Here is an 18949-nt window from a genome sequence, read left to right on the forward strand (position 1 = left end):
GCATGCTTACTGCATTCCAGCCTGGGCGACAGAATGAGACTCCAGCCAAAAAAAAAGTGCCCACCCTGATAACTTCTACTCATTCTTCAACCCTCTCACACACAAGTTTATACTTCAGGGATTTGAAAATGTCACTTCACCAATCTTTTTTTTTCCAGTTCCTTCACCTCACTATTTGAGAGTTTCATGACATTTCACCTTTAAATACAGTTTGTCAGCATCCCTTACAAAAATACAGCAGGCACTAGAATAGGATGCTATACCCCTCATACAGTCTGACTGCAGATGAATGGTGAACCTGTTATCTCACTTGCATAAGGTACCAAATATCTGTTCATCTGGGATGCGTAAAGCAGCTCATTCTTTGGTTTCTCCTCTTCTTCAACAGCCTTCTTCCTTAAATAATCAGCTGGTATCTGTGGACTGCAAGAAAGGAACCAGAGTCCAGGTGGACACTTCCCAGAGGATGCTAAGAATTGCTGAACCCGATGCAAGATTCAGTGGCTTCTACAGCATGCAAAAACAGAACCATCTACAGGCAGACAATTTCTACCAGACAGTGTGAAGAAAGGCAATTTGGGGGAAGTCTCGAAGACAGAAAACGACGAAATCTGCTCTTAAAAGTAAACTAGAGTGTGTGCACTTGCTTAGTGGATTGTATTGGATTGTGACTTGATTGTACAGCGCTAAGAACTTACCGGGATGGGCTCTGTCAACAGCAATGTGCAGAACAAGCATTCCCACTTTTCCTCAAGATAACTGACCAAGTGTTTTCTTAGAACCAAAGTTTTTAAAGTTGCTAAGATATATTTGCTTGTAATATAGCTGTAGAGATATTTGGGGGTGGGGACAGTGAGTTCGGTTGGGGAAATGGGTGGGAGGGTGGTGTTGGGAAGATGAATTGGTCAGCTTGGCTCGGGGAGAAACCCAGTAAGATAGAAGCAGTTCAGTGGCCCAGAGAATCTTTCTTTCCCCCTCGTTGCTCTGAAGACCACACTGGTTGCTGCAAAGCGCAGGCCTGGAGGAACAGGAAACAGCACAGGCCTTGCGACCCAGCTGCCCCAGCCACCTGAGAACTGCCAGACAAGCGCACCAGAACCTTTTGATAGCCATCCCAGGTCTAAAGCCACAAGTTTCTTTTCTATACAGTCACAGCTGCAGTAGGCAGGGAGGAAGCCAGAGAGAGGCGGTCGTGCCAGCTCTCTCAAGCGGGTTATTGAGGATATATATACAGTTAGACTTTTTGCTGCTTTTTTGTTTTCTTCCAAGCCAATCAGCGAGTTCCTAGCAGAGTCAGCAGATGCACAAGACCCAGGTCATTTCTTGATGTGAGCACTGGAGCCTTTCCTCACAGCAGCGTGGCAGGAAGGAGGGGCGGGGGCAGTAGCAGGTGTGTCCAGGGACTGCACCCCACTGTGTGTTGTTGCTTGTTCTGTTGTGCGTTGGGTGTTCACGGTTTTTGTTGAAGCTCTTAAGCTTAAGAAGAAACTTTTTTAAAAAAAAAGACTTTGGGGATTATTTTTCCTTATTATATACTGATTCTACAAAATAGAAACTACTTCATTTTAATTGTATATTATTCAAGCACCTTTGAAGCTCCAAAAAAAATTATGCCTCTTTAAATGTTAGCAATTATAGGAATATTTATGTAACTATCTTATGCTTCAAAAAACAAAAGTATTTGTGTGCATGTGTATATAATATATGTTTGCAGATGTATTATATACACATCCAATTTATGTTTTCCTGTTGAATGTATTTTTATGAGATTTTAACCAGAACAAAGGCAGATAAACAGACATTCCATATCAATGCTTTTGATCACTTACACATTTTTCGAATGACACAAAATCTCATCCCACCTGGTTTCATCGGAAAGATGCGTGTGAGTATGAGCGTGTGCGAGTGTGAGCGTGTGCTTTTGTGTGTGTGTGGGTGTGTGTACGCATACCTTGAGCAGTCAGCTTCGCGCCTGCCATGGAGAAGGGTATTCCTTTATTAAAATCTTCTCCCTCGTTTGGATTTGCTGAGGGTTGGTTTTCAATTCGCTCACTGGCCAGAGACATTGACGGCAGTTTCTATCTGCATCACTAATCAGCTCCTGGATTTTTTTTTTTTTTTTCAAACAACTGTTTGAAACAACTACTGGAATATTGTCCACAATAAGCTGGAAGTTTGTTGTAGTTTGCCTCAAATATAACTGACTGTATACTATAGTGTTAACTTTTCAAACAGCTCTTAGCACTTTTATACTAATTACCCATTTGTGCATTGATTTTTTTTTCTTTTAAAAATGCTTGTTGTGAAAGACACAGATACCCAGTATGCTTAATGTGAAAAGAAAATGTGTTCTGTTTTGTAAAGGAACTTTCAAGTATTGTTGTAAATACTTGGACAGAGGTTGCTGAACTTTAAAAAAAATTAATTTATTATTATAATGACCTAATTTATTAATCTGAAGATTAACCATTTTTTTTTTGTCTTAGAATATCAAACAAGAAAAAGAAAAAGGTGTTCTAGCTGTTTGCATCAAAGAAAAAAAAGATTTATTATCAAGGGGCAATATTTTTATTTCCAAAATAAATTTGTTAATGATATGGTGTTACCAAAATAGATTGACATCAGCCTGATTAGTATAAATTTTGTTGACAATTAATCCATTCCTGGCATAAAAAGTCTTTATCAAAAAAAAAAAAAAATTGTAAATGCTTGCTTTTTGTTTTTTCAATCATGGCCATATTATGAAAATACTAACAGGATATAGGACAAGGTGTAAATTTTTTTATTATTATTTTAAAGATATGATTTATCCTGAGTGCTGTATCTATTACTCTTTTACTTTGGTTCCTGTTGTGCTCTTGTAAAAGAAAAACAAATATAATTTCCTGAAGAATAAAATAGATATATGGCACTTGAAGTGCACCGGAGTTCTACGGTTTGATTTTGTTTTCTTCAAAACACAGACGAGCTGTCAGGGGGTTTTCTGCCACGTAGGTCATGGCAGCAAGGAAACACTGGGAGTCCACATCCTACAATGTAACTTTCAACAGGATTCTGTCTCAGGGATCAGGAAGACGAACTGTCCTTTTACGATTGTCGGTCCAGGCCCTTCTGGTGTTACTCGGAGCCATACTTCTTCAGTAGACAAGTCTTCCCCAAGGAACCCTTGCAGAAAACAAAAAGGGCCCAGAGTACGTGGCGTGGGGATCCCGTTTTTGGGAAACAAAGAAACCCTACTTGCCATCAGTCAGATGCGCTGGTCGGTAGTATAGACACCAAGGGCCATGTGGGAAAAGCCTGAAGTGGCTTTCCTGCTGAGGAAGAAAGAGCTCCCCAAGCAAAATCAGGGAAGCCTGACAACAGGGGGCTGAGATGATAGGGAAAAAAGAGGTCCATTCTCATACACTTCAGAAACATCTACTTAAGAATGAACTATACACAGACCATTGTTGAATCTCAAGGAAAATAGCCCCCCAGGACTTTTTCTGTGTTATATACCCTTTAAAGTTTTATTTCTTCAGACAAGGCATAACTTTTACAGATTCAGATCAAATTAAATTATGAATTATTAAGTGTGCATCCTCACCAATCATGGGGAGGGGGCAGATACGTTCCATATAGGACATCAGACAAGGAAACCAGCCCAAGTCTCCCATCCCCCCGGATAATGGCTAAAACGCCAAGCAGACGCCAAACTTCAACGGAGCTCCTGCTTTTGCAGTCATGGTGTCTCCATTAGGGTAGAGTGAAGAACCCACATGGCCCCAAATGTTCACACAGGCTAACATGGAAATAAAAAAGTCCCCTAGGAGCAGGACCCATACACTAGTCAGGCCATCTCAGGGAGGGAGCTGCGTAGCTGTTTGGAATGTCTCAGCCCCAGAAAAGGAGCAGGACGTCTGTCCTCCCACAGAGCTCAGCACAGTCTGGACAAGTCCTTATCTCCCCTGCTTGGCATCATGGGGTAGCCAGGGTTTCACAGCTCAGTGGAGGGATGGATTCCACATGGAATTAACACCCCAGAATAAGGCTCACAAGCACATGCTACTTTTTCCTTTTTTTTTAATTTATTAAATGCCACTGACTTGATTGGAACCAGCAAAAGTGCTCAGGACTCGTAATGAATCCATGAGTAGCTGTTTCTAGAATTCGTACATTAGAAAAATACACAGGCATGAATAAAATATAAGAAACACAATACTGGAAATGGGCAGTTCTGCAGCACATGCTTTCCTAAGCACCTTAGAGAACACAAACTTGTGAAGCACAATTATTTACAGACACATGAAGCAGAACGTTCAAACATCTAAAGTTAACACGAGATTCTGAAAGTGGATGGTAACTTACGCTTAACATTGGAACAATGGTGAAACAAGCAGCAAGCTATCAAATCGGTCATCACTAACGGTTTCCATGTTCACTAAGTATTAAGCCAAAGTAATGCATATTCTGGTCTTGCTTCTTCAAGAACAGGCTCAGACTGTTAGGTTTCCATCTCTGGACAATACTGGTAGGTAATACAAAGTTCGTGCATAAAAATCAGTGCTGGCCCCTGCCATCATTTAACTTATAATACAAATCTCCCAATGCTTTATTTAATCTAGGTCTTCAGTGCAGTTGAGGTGTAGAAAGCCATAAAAACAAGCGGGCATACCATCAGTTCATGAAAAATACTTCACATGCACAGTTAATATGCTCCTTTGCTCTACTGAGAGAACAGTTCATGATTATTAGTAGATTTAACAAAAGCCATCTCTAGAATTCAGAATAGTGCCCATGTTTCTCTTGGTTCTATAATATAAAGAATTAGTGAAGTCATGATCTATTAATACTGAATCACAAACCCAAGTTCAAGTGTGCTGAGTTTCCAATAGCAAGAAGGTCATGGTCACTGGCTTTCAGAGTGACGCTGTGGGAAATCTAGCTTGGAGTCCATGGAAGGTAACGCCGCTCCTGAAGGGTTGCTGCTCTATGTAGGACACAGAACTGGAGGATGAGAGAGCAAGCTGTTAGGGCAAAAGGCAGTTTTTGTACACACACACTATATACATCTTACATGTATATAAAAAACACCATTGAGTAATAAGGATAGTGATGCAAGGAGCTATAGTAGCAAGTTTTTAAAAAAGGTTTTAAAAGGCTACACCCAACAAGGATAAGTTCTCTCAAGACACATTTATGAGAATTTCCCAGAAATGAGACACCAAAAAGCCATGTCCTTGGGGTACCCCTTGGCGACAGATGCCCCTAACATCAGCCCTCTGCTATGAGGCTTGTGGCACAGCAAACAGGCTCCCTGGTGAAGTCAAAGAAGGATGTGAGTCCCTGCACACATTTCACTCCCATCTGAGATCGGCGGGCAGCAGCAGGCTGAACTGTTGGGGCAGCAGTGGCCGCAGGCTGGGGCAGGATCCTTACGCAAGAAAAGCCCGTATGGTGCCATCCTGTCTCTGTCCACCCAAATGAGGCCCTTTCTACGGTCTTTCACTTCTGACCTTTGCATTAAAACTAAGGTGGCACCCTTAGGAAGCCAAGCCACACTCTGTGTTAAAACAGTGATAGAGTCCAGCCAACAAGGAGGAAGGAGAGCTCTCCTCTTGAGCAATTCCTCCCTCCCAGGCAACGTGTCCTATTACTGGTCCCCAAGGGAGATGAACAGTCAACAAATTTTCAGGCTGGGTGGAAAAGAGCATTTTCAGTGACCCCACACTAGCACCTTCCCACACACTTGGATACCTCCGTGTCACACGCCCTCTGTCTGTTGGGACTCCAGAGTCTCTGATGTAGTCTGAGTCCTGACTTCTTTTCCACCCAGCCCCCACGACACAAAGCCAAGACAAGAACCACAATACATGCAAACACACAGCCCATGGGAAGCAGAGCAGTAGGGACAAGGTGACTTAGGAACAGGAGCCACAGGAGAGCAGAATGAGATGGGTACTTCCCTGAGGCATGCAGGGTAGGTGGGGTCACAGTTACAGTCCTAGGTTTTGCCCCTAGAACACTCTCCCTTGGGCCATATCATCCTTCTAAGCTAGAGAAGGCTTCAGAAGTCCATTCTCTCTCCAGCCCCCATGGCACTGCCCCAGGGACCCACTAGTTAAAGTGAAGACATGTTCTTTGTGTTCGTCTCATTCCTGTTTCACATCTAAAAGAACAAACCTCAGAACAATCCAGCTCTCATACCAATGCTAGCACAACACAAAAGCAAACAGAGATGTCAGGTATTAAAGAAAAAAATTCAGAATTTAACAGGGAGAAAAAGCCCTGCATCAGAAAAACAGCTGGTTAAAAAACAATGTCAATTCACCCAGGGTTAACTCACTAGCAGCCGGCTCATGTCCTTAAACCTGCATCAAATCTCTTACATGTGATACTTATTCACTTTGAGGGCCCTTGTGTACAACTGAGGCTCCCCTTTATTCAGCTACAGCTGAGAAAAGTCCCATCAGAGACATCTAATGTCTCAGAAATCCTAACCATCCTTGTGTTTGCTGGGCTAACGCTAATGGAGAAGAGAGAAACCCAAAGAAAAAAATGTTACTTGCAGACTGCTCTCAAAATGTGACCAGACAACAAAAGATACATTTTGCAGTGATTCAAAAACCTGGTGCCTGCAAAACTAACTGCTTCTTTTAAAAAACAATTGCACTGAAAAGTCTTCATTTTGCCTGTAATACAGTAAGTTCTTCGGTCCCCTCTTTATCATGCAAATTTTGCCTTCTTCAGCAAAGTAAACAACTCAAACACCCACCTTTTGACTCCTCAATAATCTCATCCTGCGTGGTGTTGATCTCATGCCTAAGATTTACAGCTGCTTTCTCACTGTCTTGGGTTTATGAAAGTCTGCTCTTTTTATTCTCCCCCCCCCCCCCCCCGCCGCCGCAACCGCTCCCCGTTCCTTAAACCAGTCCCTTCTGTGTTCACTTTGACACTTCACAGATGCGACTGTTCCTTTCTTCATCTATTCCCACCATCAATCTTTCCTTCTTCCTTGCCCACTGTCCCCGAGATGACAGAGACCACCTTTCCCCAATCTCCCAGTGTCAATGTGCTGACACCCAACACCCATAATTATGGCATGGTTTTACCAATGTTCCTCTACAGCCCTCCTCGATGCTTAGAATTTAGCTGTGGAAATTATTTCCAGCCCAGGACTGCAAATATAAGTTAAATTTTGCATGACTGTAATTTATAAAATTGGTAGCAGTCAGTCGTATCTCTATTCCCACGCTGCACAATAGGAATAATAAGAGCTGTGTATCTGGAAGTTAGTTTTTAACCTATTATAAGAAGATGAAGCACTTACTGACTAATCGAAACTTCCCAGTCATTGCACGCATGCCATTACAAAACTCACCTTTCAGTATATAATCAGTTAACAAGCTCGGAACTTTTTCACTGTCCTCCTTCATGGCACAAAGAACTGTAAAACAAAAGAGAAAAGGAAAAAAGACAACAGCTAAAAATTCAGATCAAAAATAATATTTCATTTCAATCACTGCAGCCTTATTCTTTCTTAATTAGATGATATAACTGATGCGTGCAAATTGTAGCTGATTTCCCTGATACGGGAATACCCCTAGAATTTAGTTGAGTAAGTCCTTAATTAGGTAAGACTATCCCACCTACCTGACAGTTATCTGCCTGGTTTAAAATCTCCAATCAATGGAGGCAGGAAAGAGGAATCAGGTTGTTTATCACCATAAATATGAAAAGTGGGTGGCTGTAATGTGCACCTCAGTGAATGAACTCTGTGTAGCAGGAGAGCTCAGTGTGGCAGATCTAGCAAGCTGGAGAAACTCTGAGGTCAGTGAACAGTCAGTTATACCCACCCAGGAGCACACCTGTCAGACTTCTTGGAAACTTTTAAAGAAAAGACTAAAATGAAAAACAGATGTCCTGGAAGCAGCCCCAGGCTCTCTACACCTGGAGGAACCTGGGAGATCCGGTCGCATCCTAAAGGAAATCTTTGACAATTTTATCATCTAACTAAAGACCAAATAGGAAAAAAAAAGAAGTCATTTAGTATAATGCTTTTAATTTTTTTTTTATCTAGACCATCCAGATAGAGATAAAACTCACAAGCAGATCTTGTACTTTAATAGTGAGTGTCGACTCAAGCTTTCTCCAGAGAATCCTGGTGAAAATCTCATTGTTGTCCCTAGACTTAAGACAAGGCAATGCACTGTAACTGTCAAGTCAGTCTTCCTGGATTTAAACCCTGACTTAGCCACTTCCTAACTGTGTGATGCTGAGCAAGTTACTAAGCCACTCTTGCACCAAGTTCTTCTAAGAAATGAGAATAATAATTAGATCTATCTTCAAGACTTGCTATGAGGATTAAGCCACTCATTCAGATACAAAGGTCTTACACCAGGGTCTAGCACATGGAACATGCCATGTAAGTATTAGTCATAACTAACACTACTGATATTATTAAAATTCTTATTACTATTATTATTGTACCAAAAACCCTACTAACAGCTTTTACAAGGAAGACTGCACATATATCAACACTGTGACTGTCTTCACAGGGCAATTATTTGAAAGGAAAAGCATCTTTGAACCCAAAGATTCCAAACCGCGTCAATCTATGAAGACATCTTGATGACGGAACTTCTATGACTAGTTTGTCCAAGTAAGTGCCTCTCCTGGTCTGAGAAGCTGAGGTCAGCCAGTCATTTCTGTGACTGTGAGCAATATTTATGTTCCCTTCTCTAGAGGGATACTATGTTCAGTATTCCGCTTCCAATCATGTTTTAGATAAAATTCTGCATAAAATCACCTATCAAAAGCCGGCATTATTAAAAGTACAGTTGCTTGGGAATTGGGAGACCCGGCCCTATAATTAACCATTCCCCTGTGTGATGTTGGACACTCTTAACTTCATGACTTCTTCCTGAAAATTAGAGGGCTGGTCACCCACTTAATCTCTTGATTATTTATTTCAAACTAACTGGCATCACTTGATTTATTCATATTTAAATATAAAATGTTCTTTAAGTATCATTCACCAAAGGAAAGAATAAAAGCTCCAGGTTGGCAGGCAAGAACTACTAGATAAAATTCTTCTTCCCTCGCAGGCTTCCCCGATCTATTCCTCCAAGTCCTGAATTTCCAAAATTAACATCATCATCAATACACATCCTTAGGCCAGGTCCGGTGGCTCACGTTTGTAATCCTAGAACTTTGGGAGGCTGAGGCAGGAGGATCACTTGAGTCTAGAGGACCGGCCTGGGCAACACAGCAGAACCTCATCTCTACAAAAAAAATCCAAAAATTACCCAGGCATGGTGGTACATGCCTGTAGGCCCAGTTACTCGGGAGGCTGAGGTGGAAAGATCACTTGAGCCTAGGAGATCGAGTCTGTGATCCTGCCACTGCACACCAGCCTGGGCGACAGAGTGAGACCTTGACTCAAAATAATAATAATAACAGTAGTAATTATTTTTTTAAAAATCTTTGTCCTGCTCTTTTATGTGGCTCCCACCAATTAGCAATAAAAACCTAATAGATCTGCAAGTCCAATCCTTCCATTTCAAGGGCAAGGAAAACAAGCTGATTGACAGTAACATAGACCAAATCATGCATATGTTAATTGACTTACTATGAGATAAACAGAGCCAATATTTTTTACCCTGGGTTTTCAATGCAAGCAAGAGAGGATAAGTGACTTCCAAGGATAGTCCCGAAAATAACAGGAAGAAAACCCAAAATCAGGGCTCACTGATGGCCATCACAAGAGATATTCAACATTAGTATAGTGAAATCATAACAATTTTTTTCCAATGCAGACCCTTGAAACAGAGCATCTTCAATTGTTTTGTTCACTAAAGTATCCCAAGTGCCTAGAACACAGCTGGCACGAACAGGCCTTTACTAGATACTGCTGAAGGAATGCATGTTCTGCAAACATTACTAGCAGTGTAAGTTCAACTATAACCACTACCTTGGGTTCTATATTTATAAGAAATGTCAGTGTTCACCCTACCTCTTTCCAATTCAGTTACTGACAGTCATGGATATATAAGATCCATAAAGTATTTTATTTATTGATACATAGATATGTCTTAAACATACAAGAGATGACAGAGACCTGAGTTATATTTTTTCCCAAAATTTTTGCTCATAAATATTTCAAAAGGTAAGAACAACAAACAAAAGAAATACAAATCAACACCGGAGTAGGTGTTGTATTTGATGTCACCGCCATTTTTTGTTTCATTTTCCTAAGAATAAATTATGGCATCCATCATTTATGATCCTAACTTGACAAAACAAAACATCAACAAAATCAGCCAACTGAAATCAGGTGTTTAAGAATCAGCAAAAGTAAATCACATAACATTTAACTTTGTCTTTGCTTACTTTTTGTTAATATTTGAAGATCTTCAACAGATGGTGCTCCGTTTTTTTTCTCGTAAGGAATGACTGTTGTCAAATACTGCCAAATTAAAAAAAAAAAAAAACAATTTACTTAAATCTGAATTACTTTATCTGCAAAGAAAAAAAAGTGACAATTACTAGAAAGTCTGTCTTAGAACATGACACAGAAGCAACTTTAGCAATGAAAGCACAGGTGCATATGGGAGTGAAGGATGTATCCTGCTACTCTGGCCAGAGCCCATTTCTTTGCCCACCTCTATTTGTTTCAGGCAAACCTAGTGTCCACATAAATCACCGCTGTTTTGCATTTCGGTTATTGACAATTTCACGGAACAAGGCCTGAGGATGATTAACTCAATTTGTTCATGTTTAAAGTCTTATCTATCATTCTCCTTACATATTTTTCAACACACTTTAAAAACAGTAATTTAAACTAAAAACAGAGTCTTAATAGTTCTGCACAACAACATAATTTCCAACAGCCAAATCATTCTAGTTCAGACCATTTTTATTCTGTTTGAACAAAATGGACAACATCAACTTTATGGTCAACAAAAACTGTAAAAAACACATGCTAGCTAGCTTCCAGAAGCTAACAAACATAGACTCAAATAATTTTAGAAATGTATTATTCCTATTATTTGAAATTATTGTGTAAGTAGTTTAAAATGTTTTTTAGGTATTAAAAGAGGAGAGAAAAGTAAAAAGACTGGCCTAAGGGAAAATAAATAACAAAAGCAATGTCTGAAATGGAGCCAAACTGCCTAGTTCACTGTAATCCCAGCACTTCGGGAGGCCGAGGCAAGAGGACTGCCTGACCCCAGGAGTTCGAGACCAGCCTGGGCAACTTGGCAAGACCTTGTCTCTACAATAAATCAAAAAATTAGCTGGGCGTGGTAGCGCATGCCTGTCGTTCCACCTACTTGGAAGGCTGAGGCAGAAGGATCGCCGGAGCCCAGCAGGTCAAGGCTGTGGTGGTGGTGAACGTGCCACTGCACCCTAGCCTGAGTGACAGAGTGAGATTCTGACTTAAAAAAAAAAAAAAAAAAGACCTCTAAAGGTTCCCAAGTAACAGAGCTATGTCTCATAACTATCCCCCATGAAAGCATAACCTGCAGATGACTGTCCAGATTCTCTTATTTTGACCACCCCATCTATATGTATAGTTCAAGGCATTTCAGTTCATGGAGAAAGCTAGCGGCTTCTGCTTGGAATCTCTTCAGCCCCTAAATCTTAGCTCTCTTGCTAATCCTCACTGAGTGGTCTTATCTCACCCATAATTGAAAAGCAAGATAAAGAAAGTTGCTTAACAATAACTGGATCCCTAAGTCCAGAACAGTAGTCAAACCGAATCGTTCAATCTTTAAGAAACTTAGTGTTCCACCATTCTTTTAATGTGGACTTCTCCAGGGCAATGCTCACTTGTATCACTGAATGTTTCTTTGGAAAGAACACCAGCAAAAGCCAGAAACATGCCCTCCTGGGGCTTCCCTCATAGCGCATGCGCCAGGCAACTTGGAGAAGCATCAGGAAGCCACACTTTGGCACACAGGCTATCTGGCGCACTTCCAGGCCTCCCTGTCCAGCTCCCATGTGTCAGGTCATTTTGGAAGTTATCTTGCCTTCTTGTGGGTTGAGAGAGGTGAGAGGCACCAGAAAAACAACAGAAACCCAACCATGCCTTCATGGAGCTGCAAATGTCAGTGTGAACCTCCGTCCTCCATAGCAATGATTTCCCTTCCAGAGAAATTCACAACTCGCTTCGGTGAAAGCTCTAGGTATTCTTTTGACCAACTGCCTACAAGCCACATTCTGCACCTTCTTAATCTTCACTTAAGAAGTAACTTAAAGAGCTTTCTTTTCTAAAGTGAAAATTTCAAATGTTGAAAGGTCATTTGAAGCACACTCATTACATCTGTAGAGGTGCTTCCCATGTTCGTGGTGTTCCTTAAAGCAGTATACAAAAATGTAAGTTAAAAAAGCAAATGGCTAGACAATTAGCTATAGTATATTTATATATGATTTTGCATAATTAATGCCTCATCTGGCAGATAACTCAGTTGTCTGACTACATAATATTCCTTTAAAACACATAAATTTCATTAAAGAAGATAAGATATACATTATACAAATTTTTTACCTTGAACTTTAGTCTCAAACATACCAACATCTGGCCTTCTTCCCCTAAAAGCAAGGTCTTATTTCTTAGACTTTTAGAATTAGAGTAGCATGTTCTAGTTATTTTCACAATCAGATTTTTCTATACATGCAATATAGTATGTCAATATGTTAATATCTATTTGTTTAAAGGCAAGAGTGAGAAATGAAGCTCTAAAACACATCTTAAGAATGCATTTAGTCTATTGTCCAATTTGAAAAATGCTTTTTCCCCAGAGGGAAATTCTGCTTATTATTAGCAAGACTGAAAATATAATGAACTGTCATTTCTCTCTTTTAAGCAATGGTCTTAGTAAATTAGTCAAGTTGCCAGCCTTCAGGATCTTCACTTACACAGAAAACAAACAAGCAGAGAATGAGGAAAATAAGGATAACCGAGCACCTGTTTCTCTCCACCTGAATTTCCAAAGGTGTGGCGGAGCCCATTCTGAATGACATGGGAGATCCCTTCCATGCTGAAGCGCTAAAGGCAGCGACATACGGCCCGGAAGAAAAGGACAGAGAAAGAAGTTCAAAGACTATTAGTAAGAATGTACCATGGTGACTTATGTGCCCGAGAGGCAAGCAGTTAGAAAATGCCCTACTCATCCAGACAAAGCAGTCAAAACCATGCTGTTTTAAAAGTGATTTTGCTCCCAATTCTTTGTAAGTCAAATGCCAAGGCAACTGCTTTAATGCTACTGCATTCATGAAGATTCTTCCCGACTAGCTGATAAATATGTTCGTTCCAACATAAACACTATAAGTTGTATACGTATTTGTTCTAGACACAATTTACCTTGTCATTTTTAAGATACCTTCTGATTATTTACATACATTTTATCAAAAGTCTGAAAACTTCACATGAACAGTATGCATACTTTCAGCCTAAGTGGGTATAATTCTACTATCAGTTTAGAGAACATGAACATAACATTTAGCAAATGAAGACGCTGCTCCTTGGAGAGCTGAGAGTTGCTTCCCACTCACTCTCCAGGCCGCCTGCCATCATCGCCTTGGTAGAGAAAATGCGAATTGGAAGACGGCATACGATTCCTGGAGTGCAGAGTTGATCCCATTTGCCAGCTAGGCCCCCAGAAACTTCTGCAGACTTTTCCACTCCGTTTCTAGGAAACAATTCTCACTTCTTTCTCCCAGCAACCTCCAAGACTTCCTAGAATTCTTTGTACTGAAAAGGGAACGTTTTTTCCTGAGCTACTTATCTTGATTTGTAACCTGTCTACAATGTCAACAGGCACGGTGAAAAGCGTCCGGTGGCACCTTCATGGCGGCTGAGTCAAAAGAGTGAGACGGAGTCTTACAGCATGACTAATTGAGGGAAAGACATCATGAAAAGGAAGTTGAGACCTGATTCAGTGGCTGGTTCCTTTCCCTGAGATTTTATAGGGGGCATTTAAATCAGTAAACACATTTCAGGAGTCAACATAAAGAATTTCTTACCAGGCCACAAGAAGTAGAAGAAAGGAAACCAAGGCAGTAGTCTCTGCCCTCAAGAAATGTATAGTTTAGTCCAGTGGTTCTCAAAGAGTGGTCCAAGGACACCCCTCAGGGGGTGCCTGAAATCCTCAAAGTATCTTCTTAACTTCTTAATATTACTAAGATGTTACTTGTCTTTTTTTTTTTTTTTTTGAGTTGGAGTCTCACTCGGTCACCCAGGCTGGAGTGGAGTAGCATGCTCACAGCCACCCCAGCATCAACCTGCTGACCTCCGGTGATCCTTCTGCCTCTGCCTTCCAAGTAGCCAGAACTACAGGTGTGCGCTACCACACCTGGCTAATTTTTTGATTTATTGTAGAGATAAGATCTCACCAACATGCCCAGGCTGTTCTCGAACCTGTGGGCTCAGGCAATCCTCTCACCTCAGCCTTCCAAAGTGTGGAATAATTTGTCTTTTTACGCTCATTTCCTCTGATTTAGAGTGAAATATTCCAAAGGACAACTTTGATACAGAAGCAGATTTGAAAATCGAGCTGTCTTCAATTAAGCTAAATATTAGTAAGATTGATTAAAATGTGTGATAACATTTTTCTCACTAATTTTTAAAATACAATTATTTTTCACTAAAATACACTATTTATATAAGAATTGATAAATCTATGATCGGTATGTTCAATGAATTAATATTTTTAAGTCTTATCAGCTTTAATTTCTAATACAGTAAATATTGACAGATACAACCTATATAAAACTAAAACTTTTGGGAGTCCTCAATAAATTTTAAGAATGTACAGAAGTCCTGACAATAAATTGCTAAGAAACACCAAAAGATCTAGTCCTTGGAGAAGTTAACTGTGTGTCTCTTTAGCAGTCACATAACTCTGCGAATTTACTGGAAATCTATTACCAAATTTTACCATCTTGTAGCAGCTCATACAAATAGGCCTCTCCTCCTAAACCATCCATCTTCCCACTACAGTCTTTCCCAGATTTGCAAGCCAGTTTTGTTTTAGCAAAAATCAAATGTCTAGTCCAGACACTTCAACAGCCATTCTTTACTTCTCTTGGGGCATAACCATTACTAATGACGGAGGAGGCTACTTTTAAAAGAAAAACCTGCAGATAACTATCTTTGTATATTTTTCCCATGCTCATAATTCGTTCACATTTTTAAAACAGATATCAAAAGAGATAACATCTTAGGCTCCAGAGTTTACAATAAAAATTATGGGAAACTATTTTCATATAACCAAGTCAGTTCATTTTTTTAAAAAATCCTTTCTAGCAAATATACGGTATTTCCTTTCAAACACAACAAAGAGAAAACTACTTGTTTTTAAGTACTCAGTCGGTATTACTTGGCTGCATTATCTATGGGCATATTAAAACGAGGTATAAATTCATAAAGTCTCAAACAAGATGAAAAGTTTTAGAGTCTAGACATCAGGAAACTAAAATACACTTATATTTGGGCAGTGCATTCCCAAAATGCCAGCTTAATTTTCCTTATTGGAAACCTAATGTCACTGGGGGAAAAAAAAAAGTGATGCTAAGTTTGAAATTCATAAGATACATACATCATTTCGGTTTTCCCAGTGAAATGTGCAGTTGTGGACATGCATTTCTACTACTGATTAGCCTGACTGCTTGTGAAAGATGGATTCCAGGCAACCTGAATTCTAGGCGTAGTGGACATAAGTGAAAATGCAACCAGGGAAGGCCCGGGTCACTTGCAAAAACACAAAACTAACAGCAGATGCTAGTGAAAGAAGTTCAAAAACTCTCTGAAGAAGCCCTTCCCTTCCCTGGCTGCTGATAGCTGCTGAGTCTGTAGCAGCAACCAGCAAGGCCCCCTGCATCCAGAACGCTCGCTGGTGACCCAGGGAGGCAACATGGCAGGCTGGGAGCTTCCACTGCCTCTTATTCCACTGGAATATCACAGAACAAGAAAATCAGAAGGTTCTACAGAGGAAACAAGGAAACAAACTGAAAGACATGCCTGGGAACGGTCCCCCACCGCATGCTCTGGTGGCCGCCTCTCTGGTAGCCGCCCACCCCAGACTCACACAGTAACAGTTTCTCCCTTCACTGCATTTTTGGATCCTCTGTCTCTAGCAGCTCCTTCCCAGCAGCAACTTTAAATTCACAAACCATCAACCCATCTCGGTCCCACAGGGTTTCCTGAAATAGCTCTTCCCAACATCATTTCTTTGACAGCAAGTCCACAGCCACTGGGTCACCCAGAAGCCCTGTTCCCTGGAGTCCTTCCCTGGGTACTGAGACACCACACTTTCCAGACCTCCCCAGTTCTCTGGCTGCTTCTTCAGAGACGCACCACTGACTTCACTCAACCCTAGGAAGCCAGGGTCCCCAGGATGCTGTGCTCTTTCTTCACTTATCCTTCATACACTGGCATCCAGCAGGATCTTGTTCCGATTTTTTTCCTCACGCACATTCTCTGGGCCTTAGCCCTCAATATTTTCAACTTGTGCCGCCCTAAATCAACAACTCCATAAAATGCTTGGAACAGAGATTGGCACACAGGAAGGCTCAGTAAATGCGAGCCATCTTTATCGTCATTTCCCTCTTGGGCTTCAGACTTGTATGTTGACTGGCCAAGTGGACATCAGTACCTATTGGATGTTTCAAGGCCTCCTGGACATGTCTGTATTCTGATCTTTATTTCTAAACCTCAACATATCCAAAATTGAATTCCTCCTCCTCTTCCCACCAAAACACACACACAATAAAAACTGTTCTTTCTTCAGCATTGTCTTCTCTCTCTGATTCATTAACTCACCCTTGCAAAAAGAGATTCCGAGCCAGATACTATTCCAAGTACAGTAAGTGTCCCATATATGAACGAGTTCTGTTCCGAGAGCACGTCCCCAAGTCCAACAAAGCCTAAGTACCCAACAACTAAGACAATCAGCTATACTAGCTACCTCACTGTTGCTTTTATGCTTGCCTCCAGACATTTGAACTTGAAATAAAGATATCGTACTGTTGTTCTCTATTCAGTGCTGAACAATAAAGTACACAAAAGCAAAGCTACTTGTAGAGGATGCTCACATGTGAACATGTACGCCAGACACGTGGACTAACTTACGGGATTGAACATGCGAACACGTTTGCATCTTTGAAAGTCCACAACTTGAAGATCCGTATGTAGAGGAATTACTGTATTAGAGATTCAGATAACACATAAGCCAAGACCCCTCCTATACTTACGTCCAGCGTAAGGCGGCACAAAAAGTAAAACATGTGAGGGCCAGAAAAACTGAATGCCATGTTTTTGTTTTTGTTTTAGTCTGGGTCTCTCACTCTACTGTCCAGGCTGTAGTGCAGTAGCACGATCATAGCTCACCACAGCCTCGACCTCCTGGGCTCAGGCAATTCTTCCTGAGTAGATCCTCCCTGAGCCTCTCAAGTAACTGGGACTACAGGTGCACGCCATCACACTTGGCTAATTTTTTTTATTTTTCTGTAGAGAAAATGTCTTGCTATGCTGCCTTAGACTGGTCTTGAACTCCTGAACTCAAGCAATCCTCCTGCCTTGGCCTCCCAAAGCGCTGGGATTACAGGAGGGAACCACTGCGCCTGGCCTGGATACCATTTTTATACCAGGAGGTCAGAGAAACACTCTCTGACAAGATGACACTGGATCCAAAACATGAATTATGCACCCATCCCAGACGAGCCACAAAGGACAACAGACAAAGGAGATCTTCTCATAGAACAAAGCCAAAAGCAGTTGAACTGGCCAACTGGGCGCTCCCTCTGCAGCCCATGTGCAGGGGTCTTGTATCTCATATCCAGCAGAATGTGACATTATCACTATAGAGTGTATCCACTCTCCCTTCCACTAATAAGAAGTTTCTTGTAGCAGCAGCCCTGTTCTCCCTCCCTCTTGGGTGCTGTAAGCATTGCAGTGGCTGTGCTCTTAGACCACAGGGGCAACATCCAGTGCTGATGGGAAGGGCAGACAACTCAGACAGGATGCTGGGCTAGAGTCTGACACAGTCACTACTGATGAGGCTGGCACACCTCCCTTTGGGGAGGAATGCATGTGCTTCATCTATGCTGCCCCAGTCAGTAATCAAGGACCTGACCCTGACTCCTCCCTTCCCTGGTGCCCCAGCCAATTAATTCAACCTCGTTAATATCTCTGAAAGTCAATGGTTTTCCCATTCCTACTCTCACTTCCTCAGCTCACTTCATACATGAATGACTGCAACCACCTCCTAATCCACCTCCTGTCTCTAGCTGCCTCCTTCCAACTAGCTATCCTTGAAACCGCTGAAGTGACCCTCCCAAAAGACACAAACAAACATGTGACGGTCCTACATAAAACCCCTTCTTGGTTGACTAAGCTTTTAAGTAAAGAATGGTGTATAAAGCCAACCATCCTCTGCCTTCCACATTGCAAGTTCCATGCCTCTTCTCATGCTTCTTGCTTCCTCACCTTCTAGCTGTCGCCACAATGAATGGCTTGCATTCCCCCTGATAACCCTGTCACCTCCAAGTGGCTGCACACAACACCCTCTCTGCTCTCTATGCCTGACCCTCCTTCTACCTGTCCTCGGGCTTCGGTTGAGCCCTCCCAGGCTCCGAAACCTACCAGGGGCAAGAGTAGTAACCACATGCCTCTCCCACAGAACTGTGCCAGGCATAGGAAACACAAAGACAGGGGGTTGTTCCGAATACAGCAACCAGCCATGATACCTAGCTCTCTCAACATGGACAAGGCTGGCATCTCTGCTCTGGTGACTCTTTGCCATGGGAGGTCGTGCTGTGGGGTATACGGTGTTTACCAGCATCTCTAGCCTCTAATCACCAGGATGTCAGGAGCCCTGTCCTTCACTTCCCTAACTTGTCCAAACATGACAATAAATGTTTTCAGACAGTGAACAAAGTCCCATGGGTGGGGGGTAAAACTGGCCTG

General features: G+C 41.5%; 2 protein-coding genes across 5 annotated transcripts in view; one reads left to right on the top strand and one right to left on the bottom strand.

The window, feature by feature from the left end:
• Nucleotides 1–2930, top strand: part of CRIM1 (cysteine rich transmembrane BMP regulator 1) — a 209302-nt gene extending 206372 nt beyond the window's left edge. For both annotated transcript variants that reach the window (XM_021718099.1, XM_021718100.1), the window contains one exon: nucleotides 389–2930. In XM_021718099.1, the coding sequence (XP_021573774.1) occupies nucleotides 389–565 (177 nt within the window). In that variant the 3' untranslated portion in view covers nucleotides 566–2930. The remainder of the gene's footprint in view (nucleotides 1–388) is intronic.
• A 1115-nt stretch (nucleotides 2931–4045) lies between these two features.
• The window catches only part of FEZ2 (fasciculation and elongation protein zeta 2), a 44692-nt gene continuing 29788 nt past the window's right edge, over nucleotides 4046–18949 (bottom strand). Inside the window, exons 5-9 of one of the 3 annotated variants that reach the window (XM_021718104.1) lie at nucleotides 12950–13030; nucleotides 10372–10447; nucleotides 7361–7426; nucleotides 6163–6191; nucleotides 4046–4986 (exon numbers count right to left, since the gene is read on the bottom strand). In XM_021718104.1, coding sequence (XP_021573779.1) covers nucleotides 6181–6191; nucleotides 7361–7426; nucleotides 10372–10447; nucleotides 12950–13030 — 234 coding nt within the window. In that variant the 3' untranslated portion in view covers nucleotides 4046–4986; nucleotides 6163–6180. The remainder of the gene's footprint in view (nucleotides 4987–6162; nucleotides 6192–7360; nucleotides 7427–10371; nucleotides 10448–12949; nucleotides 13031–18949) is intronic. The other 2 variants (XM_021718105.1, XM_021718106.1) reach the window with 2 other exon arrangements.

Source organism: Carlito syrichta, unplaced genomic scaffold (assembly GCF_000164805.1).
Source record: "Carlito syrichta isolate Samal-C Ts95f unplaced genomic scaffold, Tarsius_syrichta-2.0.1 Scaffold311830, whole genome shotgun sequence".
In the NCBI taxonomy this organism is placed as follows: domain Eukaryota; kingdom Metazoa; phylum Chordata; class Mammalia; order Primates; family Tarsiidae; genus Carlito; species Carlito syrichta.